General features: G+C 41.2%; 1 protein-coding gene across 3 annotated transcripts in view; it reads right to left on the minus strand.

The window, feature by feature from the left end:
• Nucleotides 1-17,738, minus strand: part of ilrun (inflammation and lipid regulator with UBA-like and NBR1-like domains) — an 80,368-nt gene that overhangs the window by 21,519 nt on the left and 41,111 nt on the right. Inside the window, exons 5-6 of one of the 3 annotated variants that reach the window (XR_013548845.1) lie at nt 3,082-3,221; nt 477-1,743 (exon numbers count right to left, since the gene is read on the minus strand). The exons of 1 other annotated variant lie outside the window; for it this stretch is intronic. Coding sequence is in view for 1 of the 2 variants with exons in the window: in XM_078420611.1 (XP_078276737.1) it covers nt 1,708-1,743 (36 nt within the window). In the remaining variant the exon portion in view is untranslated. Of the gene's footprint in view, nt 1-476; nt 1,744-3,081; nt 3,222-17,738 lie in introns of those variants that run through there. One more of the 3 variants, XM_078420611.1, reaches the window with a different exon arrangement.

The following is a 17,738-nucleotide window of genomic DNA, read 5'->3' on the forward strand; positions in this document are numbered from 1 at the left end:
GCAAAAACCTGCTCAACTCCAGAAGGTAATGCAGATGGCAAGTATTAGGAACTGTTTACCGTGTTTTCAACTTTAACTATGGTGTTGAATATCGTACACATTTTAGAAGGCATATGAGAATTTTTGAAATCTCAAGGTCATGTAAAACATACTGTGGTCATGTAAAACATTCAAGATTTTTACATACATTTTCACCTCATGAACATTCTTCGTAAACCAAAGCAAGTCTGGATAGGTGACCTATTCCTGCATCTGAGCAATTTTGCAGTCAACCTGCTTCAGGCAAAAACAGTCCACGTATATAATTTTCTTAAATTTTAGAGGGAAGCCCTTAAATTCACTTATGCAGGGAAAAAAATGCAGATGCTGGTTTAAATCGAAGGAAGACACAAAATGCTGGAGTAACTCAGTGGGTCAGGCAGCATCTCAGGAAAGAAGGAACGGGTGATGTTTCGGGTCTCAACCCGAAATGTCACCCATTCCTTCTCTCCTGAGATGCTGCCTGGCCCGCTGAGTTACTCCAGCATTTTGTGTCTACCTTAAATTCACGATACCTTTAATAGTCTGGAAAGGGACAGATTATGCAAAATGGGAAAATTCAGGCACAAAAATACACTGCTCCTTTTCAACATAGGAAAAACCAATTTTAAATGCTCACTTTACAAATTCTTATGACCTGCTATCTGCTGTAGATGCAAACATGACTGGTTAAGTACCGATTGCAAGTGAATGTTATTGTACAGCCAATTCAGTGACATAGAAATGCTCCAAAGTCGTACACTATTGGGATCCAGTTTCAAGGTAACATTAAAAATTGTATTGCTTGTACAAGGATGGAAATATTTGAATAGCTAACTTTACAAGAAAATATATTTGAGAACATTTTTCAGATTAAAGAATGTAGCCGACTAAATGGTAATGGACATTTAACCAGGTCAAACAAGATGTAAGAGCCATCAGTTGCTTCAGCATAACAATGAGTAGCTGACATGCTTGTGGATGTTTGAGGACACAAAATTATCTGCTTTAACAAATCATCCACACAGCCAAACCCATCAGCACACATTAATACAAATGAAATCAACTGATGCTTGGAATAAAACATTCCCAACAAGTTGGAAGTTTGTCATTTGCTGGCATCAATTGTCATTGAGAATGTAACTTCTAAAATTAGACACAAGCTTGATTAGAGACTTTTCAGTGTTAATTTAATAAACTTCATTTGTACAGTATGGAAAAGTCTCCAATTGATTGTGCTGTCATAGACTGCTCCCATTCTACAGTTACACTCACCTTTTCACACAATCCAACTCCACTCATGCCTCTCCATATGATACTCCGCAGGTTACAGAACAAACTCACTCGCACAGGAAAAATTCCAACAGTTAAGATGCTTTGAACAAACGAATACAAAATAATTTTTTTTAATCTTTTGCTTAAACTACAGTCGCTCAGTAGGCAAAATAATTTGAACATGGCTTTGTGTTTAACTACATAATTATTCTGACAATGTCATCTAAAAAATCCATTGTGTTTTCTTAAACAATTACAGCACTCTTTAATTTAGCATTCACACATGCATACATTGTTTTGAAACAAACAGCCATCATTTTTCAGTGTTGTGTCAAAGGAGGGAAATGGGGCCACAGCAAAATTGCAGAGTGACACCAAGACCCCAGAGGCTGCTGGATAATGGCAATACCCGTTTTAAGACTGACCAAAAGGATAAGGGCCATGGAAACCCTGAAAAGAAGAAAAAAAAGTGTGAAAATGCTTTTCTTAGCAACAGGAACAGAACTGCATGGGGAGTAGTGTGTTAGTATCAATAACCAGTTTAAAGTAGGGCTGTAACGAAGCCTCAAGTATTCGCATGATCTTTGGTTGCTTTGAAGGCAAAATATTAATCTACATTATTTTTGTGCCAATTTCCACTTCACTGATTCCACCCAAACCCCTTTTCATATTTCACCAGAATAAAACCCAGGAAACTTGAAACACTGACAATGATCCAGCTGAAACAATACTGGACCCTGATTTCAGAAACTTCAGTTCTCATCCTTGGTTCAAGTAAACTCACTTATTTGTAAGGATAATTTTGATAGGTTTATTCACATGCTTGAAAGATACTGAGCATTACTCCATTGGCTGATGAATGGCAACTCAGTAAAATAAATTAAAATCAATGAATTAATGAAAATTATTTCATTAAAATCCTATTTATCAACTCAAATGGAATGCTCAAAACTATCATAAAAAGGCTTCGTTACTGCTCTAGCCTTCGATAATTACCAAATATCCACGCACCTTCGCAAGTTATTCACCTACAGAGTCTAACAAAAGTGCTTCAGATAAAATACAAAAAGTCTATCATTCTTTTTCCATCATCACAACAGGAAGTTAGAACAGCCTCCTGGGCAAATGCATATCAAAATGGTTGTAGTTGAGTGCAATCTTCTGGGAGTTCCAATGCAATGTAGACCCAAATCATTTTTCTAAAGTGAAATTCTAATCTCAGTTGTTCTATGTTCCATGAAAGATAGAGGCTAAAGTACTTTCTCCAAAAGAGGCCTAAAAATGAAATCAGCTTCAGGTGCTATGTGCCGCTTGGTGTGTGATCTAGTAAGCAAGTAGAAATCAAGGCGAGCCACGGCCAGGAAATTTCCAACCTTTCCCCCGCACAGCATAGGAAAGAGGCAGCTGGGCAGGGCAGGGGATGCAGAGAAGAGGGTAAATGGTGGTGAAGAAACAGGGCATATAGAATTAATGATCCAGTGAATATTCTATCTTAGAACACACATGCATCTGTCCTGAATTAGGAAAAAAGTATTAACTCTATACCAGCACAATGACTTGGATTATTTGGGTCCAATGTCAACGTCACATACATATCTCTCTAGATTTCTATTTGCTCTTTACAACCTAATCAGCTCAATGACCAAACAATGAACACACCAGCTAGCACTAAAAAAGGACATTTCTCTGCTAAAAAAAGGTACTTAAAACCATTAAGAAAATATGACTGGCAGAGATACAAGGCAGCAATTTATGAATTACTCTGAAAATGGCTGAAGCTTCACTCACTTATGATATTAGAAACCCTCCATTTGATTTCTGCCTTGTATCTCGTTGCCAGTCATCCATCACCCCACAGAACTGAGGCCATTCCAACTTCCTATTTGGATGTGGTGGCATACGTGTAATCAACATTTCTCTGTGACATTCTGTAAAGTCAAGCACACACAAAATTATGGTTCAAAGTTACAAATAAAATTAAAAATTAAAAAAAAAGCACCTCAAAATACACAGAAATGAGTGCTGGACTAGCAATTGCACAATATCCAGAGAGTTTTTAGTATACTTTAGTTGCAAAGATGTCTTGACAAAATTAGTTATATTGACAGTTCCTACAGTGAATCTACCCATCATAATCAGCCCTTTTCCCAACATGCATATTTCCAATCCAAATAGAATTGTCATCCTGTTAGAGATCAGGAAGGAATTAGACCTTAGATGATTTTTATCAGAAGACATTGGTTTTTCCCATTGTTTTAAATATGGGATGGGGAAAAACTAAAAAGTTAATCCTTGTGACATAAATGTGATACATACAATTATCTTTATTGCCTGAAACTCTAAAAATGTTTTAAAATTTCAGACTTTCAGGTGCAGGATAACACGGAGAACGTTGCTTGTGCATTCACTGTGTGGTCTACTACCTTACACTCCTATACTTAGTATGACTGTGCCTGATGTATTGCAAGATTATCACTGAAATGTATACAAAAAAATAATTTCACTGTACTCACCTGTGGCTTTAAACTAAGTAGTGGGGGGAGGGGTTAACAAATTGTGAATATGAAGATGAGGTAAAAAAAAAAGGGAATACAGGAGATATTGCAAAAGACTCTCGGAAGAATGGGAACAGAAGTTCTAGAGGGGAAAAGAAATTAAGGGCAGGGCCAATTGTGACCGATGTGAGAGGGGAGGTAAATACAGAAGTTAAAGTGTTGTACTTAAATGCGCGTAGTATAAAAAATAAAGTGGATGAGCTTGAGGCTCAGCCATGGGCAAGTATGATGTTGTAGGGATCACTGAGACATGGCTACAAGAGGACCAGGGCTGGGAACTGAATATTCAGGGGTACACAACGTATAGAAAAGACAGACAGGTGGGCAGAGGGGGTGGGGTTGCTCTGATGGTAAGGAATGATATTCATTCCCTTGCAAGGGGTGACATAGAATCAGGAGATGTTGAATCAGTATGGATAGAAATAAGAAATTGTAAGGGTAAAAGGACCCTAATGGGAGTTATCTATAGGCCCCCAAATAGTAGCCTCGACATAGGGTGCAAGTTGAATCAGGAGATAAAATTGGCGTGTCAAAAATGTAATGCTACGGTGGTTATGGGAGATTTCAACATGCAGGTAGACTGGGAAAATCAGGTTGGAAATGGACCCCAGGAAAGAGAGTTTGTAGAGTGCCTTCGAGATGGATTCTTAGAACAGCTTGTACTGGAGCCTACCAGGGAGAAGGCAATTCTGGATTTAGTGTTGTGTAATGATCCTGATCTGATAAGGGGACTAGAGGTAAAAGAGCCATTAGGAGGCAGTGATCACAACATGATAAGTTTTACTCTGCAAATGGAAAGGCAGAAGGGAAAATCGGAAGTGTCAGTATTACAGTATAGCAAAGGGGATTACAGAGGCATGAGGCAGGAGCTGGCAAAATTGACTGGAAGGAGGCCCTAGCAGGGAAGACGGTAGAACAGCAATGGCAGGTATTCCTGGGAATAATGCAGAGGTTGCAGGATCAATTTATTCCAAAGAGGTGGAAAGACTCTAAGGAGAGTAAGAGACACCTGTGGCTGACAAGGGAAGTCAGGGACAGCATAAAAATTAAGGAGAGGAAGTATAACATAGCAAAGAAGAGTGGGAAGACAGAGGATTGGGACTCTTTTAAAGAGCAACAAAAGTTAACTACAAAGGCAATACGGGGAGAAAAGATGAGGTACGAGGGTAAACTAGCCAATACTATAAAGGAGGATAGCAAAAGTTTTTTTAGGTACGTGAAGAGGAAAAAAATAGTCAAGGCAAATGTGGGTCCCTTGAAGACAGAAGCAGGGGAATTTATTATGGGGAACAAAGAAATGGCAGACGAGTTAAACTGTTACTTTGGATCTGTCTTCACTGAGGAAGATACACACAATCTCCCAAATGTTCTTGGGGCCGGAGAACCTAGGGTGATGGAGGAACTGAAGGAAATCCACATTAGGCAGGAAATGGTTTTGGGTAGACTGATGGGACTGAAGGCTGATAAATCCCCAGGGCCTGATGGTCTGCATCCCAGGGTACTTAAGGAGGTGGCTCTAGAAATAGTGGAAGCATTGGAGATCATTTTTCAATGTTCTATAGATTCAGGATCAGTTCCTGTGGATTGGAGGATAGCAAATGTTATCCCACTTTTTAAGAAAGGAGGGAGAGAGAAAACGGGTAATTATAGACCAGTTAGTCTGACATCAGTGGTGGGGAAGATGCTGGAGTCAATTATAAAAGACGAAATTGCTGAGCATTTGGATAGCAGTAACAGGATCATTCCGAGTCAGCATGGATTTACGAAGGGGAAATCATGCTTGACAAATCTACTGGAATTCTTTGAGGATGTAACTAGGAAAATTGACAGGGGAGAGTCAGTGGATGTGGTGTACCTCGACTTTCAGAAAGCCTTCGACAAGGTCCCACATAAGAGATTAGTGGGCAAAATTAGGGCACATGGTATTGGGGGTAGGGTACTGACATGGATAGAAAAATGGTTGACAGACAGAAAGCAAAGAATGGGGATAAATGGGTCCCTTTCGGAATGGCAGGCAGTGACCAGTGGGGTACCGCAAGGTTCGGTGCTGGGACCCCAGCTATTTACGATATACATTAATGACTTAGACGAAGGGATTAAAAGTACCATTAGCAAATTTGCAGATGATACTAAGCTGGGGGGTAGTGTGAATTGTGAGGAAGATGCAATAAGGCTGCAGGGTGACTTGGACAGGTTGTGTGAGTGGGCGGATACATGGCAGATGCAGTTTAATGTAGATAAGTGTGAGGTTATTCACTTTGGAAGTAAGAATAGAAAGGCAGATTATTATCTGAATGGTGTCAAGTTAGGTGGAGGGGGAGTTCAACGAGATCTGGGTGTCCTAGTGCATCAGTCAATGAAAGGAAGCATGCAGGTACAGCAGGCAGTGAAGAAAGCCAATGGAATGTTGGCCTTCATAACAAGAGGAGTTGAGTATAGGAGCAAAGAGGTCCTTCTACAGTTGTACCGGGCCCTGGTGAGACCGCACCTGGAGTACTGTGTGCAGTTTTGGTCTCCAAATTTGAGGAAGGATATTCTTGCTATGGAGGGCGTGCAGCGTAGGTTCACTAGGTTAATTCCCGGAATGGCGGGACTGTCGTATGTTGAAAGGCTGGAGCGATTGGGCTTGTATACACTGGAATTTAGAAGGATGAGGGGGGATCTTATTGAAACATATAAGATAATTAGGGGATTGGACACATTAGAGGCAGGAAACATGTTCCCAATGTTGGGGGAGTCCAGAACAAGGGGCCACAGTTTAAGAATAAGGGGTAGGCCATTTAGAACGGAGATGAGGAAGAACTTTTTCAGTCAGAGAGTGGTGAAGGTGTGGAATTCTCTGCCTCAGAAGGCAGTGGAGGCCAGTTCGTTGGATGCTTTCAAGAGAGAGCTGGATAGAGCTTTTAAGGATAGCCGGAGTGAGGGGGTATGGGGAGAAGGCAGGAACGGGGTACTGATTGAGAGTGATCAGCCATGATCGCATTGAATGGCGGTGCTGGCTCGAAGGGCTGAATGGCCTACTCCTGCACCTATTGTCTATTGTCTCACGTACACGTGAAAATAAAATACCATTGAACCAATTAAATTTCACACAGAAAATAGAGACAAAAAGCTGGAGTAACTCAGTGGGCCAGGTAGCATCTCTGGAGAAAAGAAAGAGGTGACGTTTTGGGTTGAGACCCTTATTCAGACTGAAAATTATGTGGGAGTGAAGAGGGAAGAACAGCATTGGCAAAACTTGTATTCTTCTTACAAAGTCTACATTTTACCAGCTTTCTTGGAACAATTCAAAATATAATGTGTTATGCTGCTTGTGATGCATGCAGATCATTAAAAAGATAGCTAAGTAACTAAATAGATACCATAAATGTCATCTTTATGCCATCAACTCTGAAGATGTTATATTCCCTCCTGCTCGCAGCACTCATGGAAATGAAATCCTCACCACTTCTTACTCAGTTGATTCTTAATCAACATAATTTAGGTACAACAACCAAACAACTCACCTATCTGAGGTAAACACCATTGATTCACATCAGTTTTCAATGGAGCAACTATTCGGGTGTTATCTTGAAAGAAAACTCAATAACGTACGCAATTCCTTCAAATTAGCGAAGTATAGCAAAAAAACTGGAGATGCTAGTTTAAAATCGATGGTAGATACAAAATTCTGTAGTAACTCAGCGGGTCAGGCAGCATCTCTGGAGAGAAGGAATAGGTGACGTTTCGGGTCGAGACCCTTCTTCAGACTGATGTCAGGGGAGGGGACGGGATAAAGATATGATGTAGTCGGAGACATGAAGACTGGTGGGAGAACTAGGAAGGGGGAGGAGACAGAGAGGGATATCCTGGAGGATATCCCCTCCCCTTCCCAGTTCCCCCATCAGTCATCCTGTCTCCGACTACATCCTATCTTTTTCCCGCCCCCTCTCCTGACATCAGTCTGAAGAAGGGTCTCGACTCGAAACGTCACCCATTCCTTCTCTCCAGAGATGCTGCCTGACCTGCTGAGTTACTCCAGCATTTTGTTTTGAGCTGCCCAGAAGTGTTCATTTAGCAGATTATAAACTTACTTCAAAATTAGTATATCAGTTATTTTTAAAGAAAGCTCATTTTAATTTAATTGATTCAGGTCATGTGCAACTCTGTCTACAGAAGAGACAAAAAAGTAGAAGTTTGATTCCTGACGCATACAGAATGGCAATCTTAGTCTCGATGTCAGCAGGATGTAACAGGAGATTTTATTTGGGAAGGAGCTCCTATGTTTATATGCATTAAGACCCAATGGTCTTTATGAAATTTAGTTAAACTACAATGTCAACTGCGTGAGTCAACAATAACAGTCAGCGTTTATACAGAGGGATAGTCACTTCGGTAAAGTATAAAGGACATAATTGGTACCCACAAAATTGTACTACAATAGCAGCCAAACTTCAAAGGGATGAAAAATTTGGCAGTAAGCTGAGAAACACACTTGAAAGCAATAAAGCTAAAAACAAAACCTGCACTGTGCAATTCTTGCTATCCAACTAGTTCAAACCATTCAGGATATCAGAAGGAGAAAAGAAAGGCAGAAGCTGAGATTTAGAAGACAAAGGGAACACATTTAAATGTAGTAAACAACTGCTTCTATAAGTCAAGTCTGCAGTTAGTTTTAATTGAGTTATGTTTATGAATTGCTAATACCAGCTAAAAATGTTGTGGAACACCGAAGTATATATTGCTAGTCGCAAGTCTAATTTTCATAAGTATGGAGGAAGATAACATTTCTCGGTGTTCAGAGCAAATTTATAAAAATAGATGGATAGCAATAATTACTTGTTTCTTCATATCAGAACTGATTGAGCAGCATCACTGTGAGTTTATTATATCATGTAAACATTACCCCAAGCTTCTGCAGCCAGTTTAAAATAATAAAACTCTCAATGAAACATCATTATATAATGGTTAAAATTATAACTTTATAAATTGGAATTTAAAATGAAAAAGCAATAAAGCCTGGCACTGACAGATGCATTGAACATAATCTATACACTGTGTGTGTGTGTGTGTGTGTGTGTGTGTGTGTGTGTGTATATATAAAATTATAAATAAATATATGTTTATATATCAGTTTGAAACCAATATATATATATATAAAAAAATAAAATGGTCATGCTTTCAAAGTCAGATTTCGCAACATGATGGGAAAGAAAAAAGTGAAGAATTGTAGGAGTGGTTACAAGGAAATGCAGATGCCAGTTTACAAAAAAAGGTACCGAGTAACTTAGCAGGTCAGGCAGCATCTCTGGAGAACATGAATAGGTGACATTTTGGGTCGGGACCCTTCTTCAGACTGTGGTCAATCCTTGCTATCAAAATAAGTGGGAAGTTTAGTTCCTGCTCTGCTTGTGTGAGAAATGCCACACATCTTTAGTTTAAAATGTCAATGTGTTACGGTCATTGTCTGGCTGTGTTAATGGCTTCATTAAAAACAATGCTATCTGCTTCCCCATTACAATGCAGTGGATGTTATGAAGTGACCCTAATTACACAGAGTATGAAGTAAACTCAAAAGAAAATAAAGATATTATTTCTAGCCGAAATATACTTAATATGGCCATCGTTAATAATTACCAAGAAACATTAGAAACAAAAGCATTGCGTGTGAATCTCATTTCTTCAAAGTTTCAAAGATCAAAAACACAAATGTTCTTTGCTCAATCCAAATTTGCTTTCCCTCACAACTTTCTTAATTAGTTTGAAACCAAATTCCACCACTAATCCTTTGCATCATTTAAGGTGATTCTTTCTCAATCCTTTAATGTGAGGTTGAGAAGTACAGAGCTGCCCATTCTGAACCCAAAGGTTCTGCTTCACTCTCTCTATCATCAGTTCACATTTGCAGCTGCAGGGGACAATGTTGATTAAGTTTAACCAATTATGTATTTTGCCTTGTAAACAGAAGATAATTCATTCAACTGTGCTATTCCCCCCCACTGTTGTCAATGTTGAGATCTTGGATACCATGAATTAGTGAGAACTAATGCTTATAAAAAGCCACTCCTACAAATTTAGTCCACACAATTTTCAGCAGCGAGGACGAAAGAAATTTAAAAAGTGTTCAACAAAATTTGCACATGGTGCGTCCATGTTAAATTGAACACTAATTTGCATTTATTTAGCACCGCTAAGTTTTAAGAGCCCCAATGAATTTGAGAGATTCATCAATAAAAACAATATCAATATATGGAAGACTAAAATACTTGGCCAGAGTATAGTTTTTATGCAAGCATCAATAATTCCTAATTTCATTTCTGGCCGAAATGGTTAGTCAAGCAATGTCCACGTGCAATTGTTAACACAGGAAATTGTGTCTAATCTAGGACTTTGTCAACCTAGAGGAAGAGGCAAGAAACATGGCAGAACACTGTTTTTAGCAAGTACAGTTTGTGGAAAGTAACATTGCGCCTACAGATGTTACTGACAGACAGCAGGTACATCAAAAATAAAAAGGGCTTCTAAAAAAACACTGCATTGTAGTGACCCAAGGAGTGGCCTGATCCGCCACAGCATTGTCTTTTCTGGCTTAATTTGAAAATAGATATTGGAACCAGGTGAATGAAGTCATATTTGACAAGACAGGAGAAAGTTGTAGATAATCACAAATGTTGTAAAATGGTCAATATATTGTAAGGAGAAAAAGTTTTTCAGAATCAGCTAAATTTGTGACCAATTGTTCCTGTTTCAGTATTATGGAATGGTTGGAAACCTGTTAATCCAGATCCTACCCCAAAAGTACCACAATTACATGTTTTTGGACATGAGAGCCATGCAAAGATGAAGACACAGCATTAGTTTTCAAAAACAAAGGAGTTTTGGGCTGTTCTCTTTTTAAAAAGAGAACAATTTTACAAGTACACAAGAGCAACTATTCTTGGGGCCAGAGAGGGCCGTTGAGTGGTCAGCAATCAGTGACAATAAATCTGTGACCAAAAAAAACTTTACAATCAATATGCAGAGAGATATTAAAGTAAAACTCAGTCAATTCAATAGGAGAGTCAAAGTTGAGATAGCGGATGAAATAAAGGATAAAGATGTATTCAATGTTGAAGCAGAGAAGGGGAAAAAATTGAGAGGAATCAAGCAGGAAGTATTCAAATGAAGAGAGCAGGGGAGGAGTAAATATGGTGCCAGATCATCATTGTGGCAGTTCAAGTAAATTTGTTCTAATACTTATGGGCAAATTTTGAGGGGAGGCAAAGAGAGAGCACCCATAAGTCAGTTTCCATCAATGACATGATTTCAAAACAATCATCACTCCATAACACTTAAGACTCAAAATGCTGAGATAACTCAGAATGGTGAAGGGGCCTGACCCAAAACATTGTCTATCCACAATTTCCAGCGATGCCGCCTGACCAGCTATTCCAGTGCGTTTTGTCTTTATTTGTAAACCAGCTTCTGCAGTTCCTGTTGCTTGCAATACAATTTAGATTGGCAAGAATTTTATATGCAATGAACAAATGTTTTGGAGAATTAATAAATGTTCACAGCATGACATGGTTTAAAGAGTCAATGGCAAATAAAATGGTTCAGGATGATTGTAAAGATCATATCACTGAAAAATGTATAAATTGGAGATTGTTGGGCTTAGAGAAAATATCACCATTGGAGAATGCAGGGACAAATATGCTTATCCGGGTGGTATACAGCCTGGAAAAACGAACAGAGGGTCGAGGACCATAAATAATTTGGTGCAGGAGTTGTAGCAGTGATGATGTCAGATTAGGGAAAATGAAATGCGGTGTTGGGATAGTTAGCGTGGGTGCAGGACAAACAGGATGAGTCCAAGAAAGGAACAGGGGTAGAAATGGAAGATGACACGATATGCTCAGATCTGAAAAGTAGCCAAAATTCCCATGGGCACAGCAATTGGAAGCTTTTAAAGTTAGCATGATAATAGTTTCCTCAGATCAAGCGCCAATAAATTCCTTCAGTGCAGATGTTGGGATGCCCCTCTTAGAGATACTAGGGATACTGGCCTCAAGTCAATTCTTAATGGAATCTTAGAATTAAGAATTTTCGAAACTTTATTTTGAATAATTAGGTGAAGCTTTATGAATGGCTTGCTGCTCTATGATTTACCATCATCCATTTCCAAAATCTCAACTAGTTTGATACACTCCACAATCTCTTACTATCTACTCCACCTCTCCAAACTACACCCCAAAAAAATTAATTAAAAGTGACGTGCACAACATTTCCTATCATTACACCATGGGTACAGCAAAATAAAACCAACTCAGACCATAACACCATTCGCAATTATAAATCTACTCAGCAATCTATAACACACGTCAGAATTACACATTCAAATCAAAACTGTGAATTATTACAATTTATTATGTACAACTTGGTTGGTGACCAAGTAGGTTCACTGACCTACTTTAACAGATCCTTTTAACGGTTTGGTTCTTAAATTTATGAAAGTCACCCAAGACTCAAAAATTGCCAGATAGAAACATAGTAACATAGAAAATAGGTGCAGGAGTAGGGCATTCGGGCCTTCAATATGATCATATCTGATCATTGAATGGCACTGCCATTCAATATGATCATGTCTGATCATCCAACATCAGTACCCTGTTCCAGATTTTTCCCCATATCCCTTGATTTCCTTTGCCTTCAGAGCTAAAACTAACTCTCTCTTGATATGAATGCAAAAAGAACAAAAGAAAGTTTCCACCGCAGTTACTGCCAATCTCCAGATGTTAAACTAACTCTTCTTCCCTGCCTGCAATCATTTGGATAATCCATTTTGTCACATGCTAATGTACGAAGACCTTCATGGAGGATTTCTGGCCTTACTAGGGTTACCAAGAGGACTATGTTCAATTAATTATGCATTCTTACAATCTTATCAGTCCAGGCCTGCTGTTCCTGCTATCAGAGACAGAAATTTATCATATTCTTACCAATGCAAGTTAAATCATTAAATGAAAAATAAATTGTTCAAAATACCCAAACCATGCTAAATTTTCACTACAGCTGTTCAGTGCACTTGTTTTGTAGCACCAATGAAAATTCTACTTACAATGAGTAACAGAATCAATGACGTTGGCTGAAGATTGAAACAAACAGCTGCTATAATAATAATAATAATAATGCATTACATTTATATAGCGCTTTTCAAACACTCAAAGACGCTTTACAGGGATTACTAGAACATAGAGAAGAAAATAAATAGATAAATAAGTAAACAAACAGAAAAAGGAGACAGAAGGTGAGGTGACGGTCAGTGGTTGAAGGCAGTGTTGAACAGGTGAGACTTCAGTGATGTTTTGAATGTGGTGAGTGAGGAGTCGTCTCTGACGGTTTGGGGTAGTGAGTTCCAGAGGGTGGGAGCAGCGATAGAGAAAGCCCTGTCCCCCCAGGATCTGAGTTTGGTCCGGATGGGGGGGACAGGAGGTTGGCAGCAGCAGAGCGGAGGGTGGAGGTGGGAGTGTATCTGTGGAGGAGCTCAGTCAGGTAGGATGGGGCCAGGTTATGGAGGGCTTTGTAGGTCATGAGGAGGATTTTGTACTGGATTCTCTGGGGGATGGGGAGCCAGTGGAGCTTGTAAAGGACGGGGGTGATATGGTCACGGATCGGGGAGTGGGTGAGTAGACGGGCAGCGGAGTTTTGAATGTATTGAAGTTTACTGATGATTTTTGAGGGTGAGCCATAGAGGAGGCTGTTGCAGTAGTCCAGACGGGAGGTGATGAAGGCGTGGATGAGGGTTTCTGCAGCTGTGGAGGAGAGGGATGGACGGAGACGGGCGATGTTTTTGAGGTGGAAGAAGGCTGTCTTGGTGATGTGTTTGTCGAAGGAGAGGGTTTGATCAAAGATGATTCCAAGATTCCGGATGTGAGGGGAGGTGGATACTGGGAGACCATCAATATTGAGGATGAAGTTTTGGGTGGTTTTGGTGAGCGTTTTTGGACCAATGATGATGATTTCGGATTTGTTGCAGTTGAGTTTGAGGAAATTTGATTGAAGCCAAGATTTTATTTCAGTGATGCAGTTTGTCAGTGTAGAGTGTGTGGTGGGGGAGATTGACTTGGTGGAGATGAGGAGCTGGATATCATCGGCGAAGCAGTGGAAGTTGAGACCATGACGGCGGATTAATTGACCAAGGGGGAACAGGTAGAGGATGAAGAGGAGGGGGCCAAGGACTGAGCCTTGGGGGACACCTTGGGGGAGGGGAGCGGTGGGGGATTTACAGTTGTTAATGGAGATGAACTGGTGCCTGTCGGAGAGGTAAGATTTGATCCAGGATAGGGCTTTAAAGGAGGTTTCAAGTCGGGTGAGGAGAATGGAGTGATTTAATGGTGTCAAAGGCGGCGCTGAGGTCAAGTAGGATGAGGATGTTGAGGTTGCCAGCGTCGGAGGAGAGGAAAAGGTCGTTGGTGATTTTGAGGAGCGCAGTTTCAGTACTGTGGTTGGAGCGGAATCCGGATTGGAAAGTTTCATACAGGTTATTGGTAGAGAGGTGGTATTTGTGTTGAGAAGCTACAGCGCATTCCAAAACTTTGGACAGAAAGGGTAGATTGGAGATTGGTCTGAAGTTGTTTGGGGTGTCAGGGTTGAGTCCAGGTTTTTTCAGAATGGGGGTGACAGCAGCGATTTTGAGGGATGGCGGGACGATGCCAGTGGACAGGGAGGAGTTTATTGTTGCAGTGATAAGTGGAGAGAGAGCAGGAAGGCAGTCCTTGACAAAGCTGGAGGGGATGGGGTCCAGAGAGCAGGTGGCAGTTTTTATTCCTGTGAAGAGGTCAGAGAGGTCGGTGGTGGAGACTGGGGAGAACTGAGGCAGGGGTTGACAGGATAAGGGGGAGCAGGTGGTTTGAGGGGGAACAGGTGCGTTGGTGGTTAAGGTGCTGTAGAATGAAAGGAAAGAGGTGCATTTGTCAACTGTGAATGACTGGGAGATGGTGTCCAGGGGGCTGAGGAGTTTGTTTATTGTAGAGAAGAGTGCTTTTGGGTTTCCGGAGCCAGAGTGAATTGTTTGAGAGTAGTAGGTGGAGTGGGCGCGGGAGAGGGCATCTTTGTATTGCTGCAGGTGGTCTTTGTAGGCTTGGGAGTGAATTGTGAGACCTGTTTTGTTGCGGAGTCTTTCAAGTTGGCGGGCATGGGTTTTCATCATGCGGAGTTCAGGGGTAAACCAGGGAGCAGAGTGGGTGAAGGAAATTGTTTTGGTTTTTATAGGTGCAAGCAGGTTGAGGCAGGAGGAGAGAGTGTGGTTGTAGTAGTCAGTGAGGTCAGAGGGGCTGTGGAGGTCAACGAAGGGAGAGGCGGAGATTTTTTCAGAGAGGGAGGATGAGAGCGAGGTAGGTGAGAGTTCAGCTTACGGAAGTTGATTTCGCGTTTTTGCCTTGGAGCTGGGGTGGGAATGTTGACGGACATGGTGATGGCTAAGTGATCGGAGAGGGTGGGGTCGGAGCTATATTCAGAATACCCTCAAACTCAGAGAAGCCTTCAATCAAGGGGACTCAAGAAACCTTCAAATGGCTTCCTTCAGTGCCTTGAATCTCCATGATTCTAACTATGGAGGAAGTGGAATCGATATGGGTAGAGCTACGAAACACTAAGGGGCAGACAATGCTAGTGGGAGTTGTGTACAGGCCACCTAACAGCAGTAGGGAGGTTGGGGATGGCATCAAGCAGGAAATTAGAAGGCGCAGCAGTTATAATGGGTGACTTCAATCTACATATAGATTGGGTGAACCAAACTGGCAGGGGTGCTGAGGAAGAGGATTTCTCGGAATGTTTGAGAGATGGTTTTCTAAACCAACATGTCGAGGAACCAACGAGAGAACAGGCCATTCTAGACTGGGTATTGAGTAATGAGGAAGGGTTAGTTAGCAGTCTTGTTGTGCGAGGCCCCTTGGGCAAGAGTGATCATAATATGGTAGAGTTCTTCATTAGGATGGAGAGTGACAAAGTCGATACAGAAACAAGTGTTCTGAACTTAAAGAAAGGTAACTTTGAGGGTATGAGGCGTGAATTGTCCAAGATAGACTGGCGATTGATGCTGAAAGGGTTGACGGTGGACATGCAATGGAAGGCATTTAAAGGTCGCATGGATGAACTACAAGTGTTCATCCCAGTTTGGCAAAAGAACAAACCAGGAAAGGTAGTGCATCCGTGGCTAACAAGGGAAATCAAGGATACTATTAAAACAAAAGATGAAGCATACAGATTAGCCAGAAAAAGTAGCATACCAGAGGACTGGGAGAAATTCAGAGTCCAGCAGAGGAGGACAAAGGGCTTAATTAGGAAAGGGAAACTAGATTATGAGGGAAAACTGGCAAGGAACATAAAAACAGACTGCAAAAGCTTTTATAGATATGTCAAGAGAAAAAGATTAGTTAAGGCAAATGTAGGTCCCTTGCAGTCGGAAACAGGTGAATTGATCATAGGGAACAAGGAGATGGCAGACCAATTGAACAAATACTTTGGTTCTGTCTTCACTAAGAAAGACATAAACCGTCTGCCGGAAATAGCGGGGGACCGGGGGTCTAAAGAGATGGAGGAGCTGAGGGAAATCCAGGTTAGTCGGGAAGTGGTGTTAGGTAAATTAAATGGATTAAAGGCAGATAAATCCCCAGGGCCAGATAGGTTGCATCCCAGAGTGCTTAAGGAAGTAGCCTCAGAAATAGTGGATGCATTAGTGATAATTTTTCAAACCTCTTTAGATTCTGGAGTAGTTCCTGAGGACTGGAGGGTAGCTAATGTAACCCCACTTTTTAAAAGGGAGGGAGAGAGAAAACGGGGAATTATAGACCAGTTAGCCTAACATCGGTAGTGGGGAAAATGCTAGAGTCAGTTATTAAAGATGTGATAGCATTACATTTGGAAAGTGGTGAAATCATCGGACAAAGTCAGCATGGATTTACCAAAGGCAAATCATGTCTGACGAATCTTATAGAATTTTTCGAGGATGTAACTAGTAGAGTGGATAAGGGAGAACCAGTCGATGTGTTATATCTGGACTTTCAGAAGGCCTTTGACAAGGTCCCACATAGGAGATTGGTGTAAACTTAAAGCACACGGTATTGAGGGTTCAGTGTTGAGGTGGATAGAAAATTGGTTGGCGGACAGGAAGCAAAGAGTAGGAATAAACGGGTCCTTTTCGGAATGGCAGGCAGTGACTAGTGGGGTATCGCAAGGCTCAGTGCTGGGACCCCAGTTATTTACAGTGTATATTAATGATTTGGACAAGGGAATTGAATGCAACATCTCCAAGTTTGCGGATGACACGAAGCTGGGTGGCAGTGTTAGCTGCGAGGAGGATGCTAGGAGGCTGCAGAGTGACTTGGATAGATTAGGCGAGTGGGCAAATGCATGGCAGATGCAATATAATGTGGATAAATGTGAGGTTATCCACTTTGGCGGCAAGAACAGGAAAGCAGAGTATTACCTGAATGGTGACCGATTGGGAGAAGGGGAGATGCAACGTGACCTGGGTGTCATGGTGCACCAGTCATTGAAAGCAAGCATGCAGGTGCAGCAGGCAGTGAAGAAAGTGAATGGTATGTTGGCATTCATAGCAAGAGGATTTGAGTTTAGGAGCAGGGAGGTTCTGCTGCAGTTGTACAGGGCCTTGGTGAGACCGCACCTGGAGTATTGTGTGTAGTTTTGGTCTCCTAACCTGAGGAAAGACGTTCTTGCCTTAGAGGGAGTACAGAGAAGGTTCACCAGATTGATCCCTGGGATGGCGGGACTTACATATGAGGAAAGACTAGATAGACTGGGCTTGTACTCGCTGGAATTTAGAAGACCGAGGGGGGATCTTATAGAAACATATAAAATTCTTAAGGGGTTGGAGAGGCTAGATGCGGGAAGATTGTTCCCGATGTTGGGGGA

The sequence above is a fragment of the Rhinoraja longicauda genome, chromosome 24, assembly GCF_053455715.1.
Source record: "Rhinoraja longicauda isolate Sanriku21f chromosome 24, sRhiLon1.1, whole genome shotgun sequence".
Taxonomy (NCBI): Eukaryota; Metazoa; Chordata; class Chondrichthyes; order Rajiformes; family Arhynchobatidae; genus Rhinoraja; species Rhinoraja longicauda.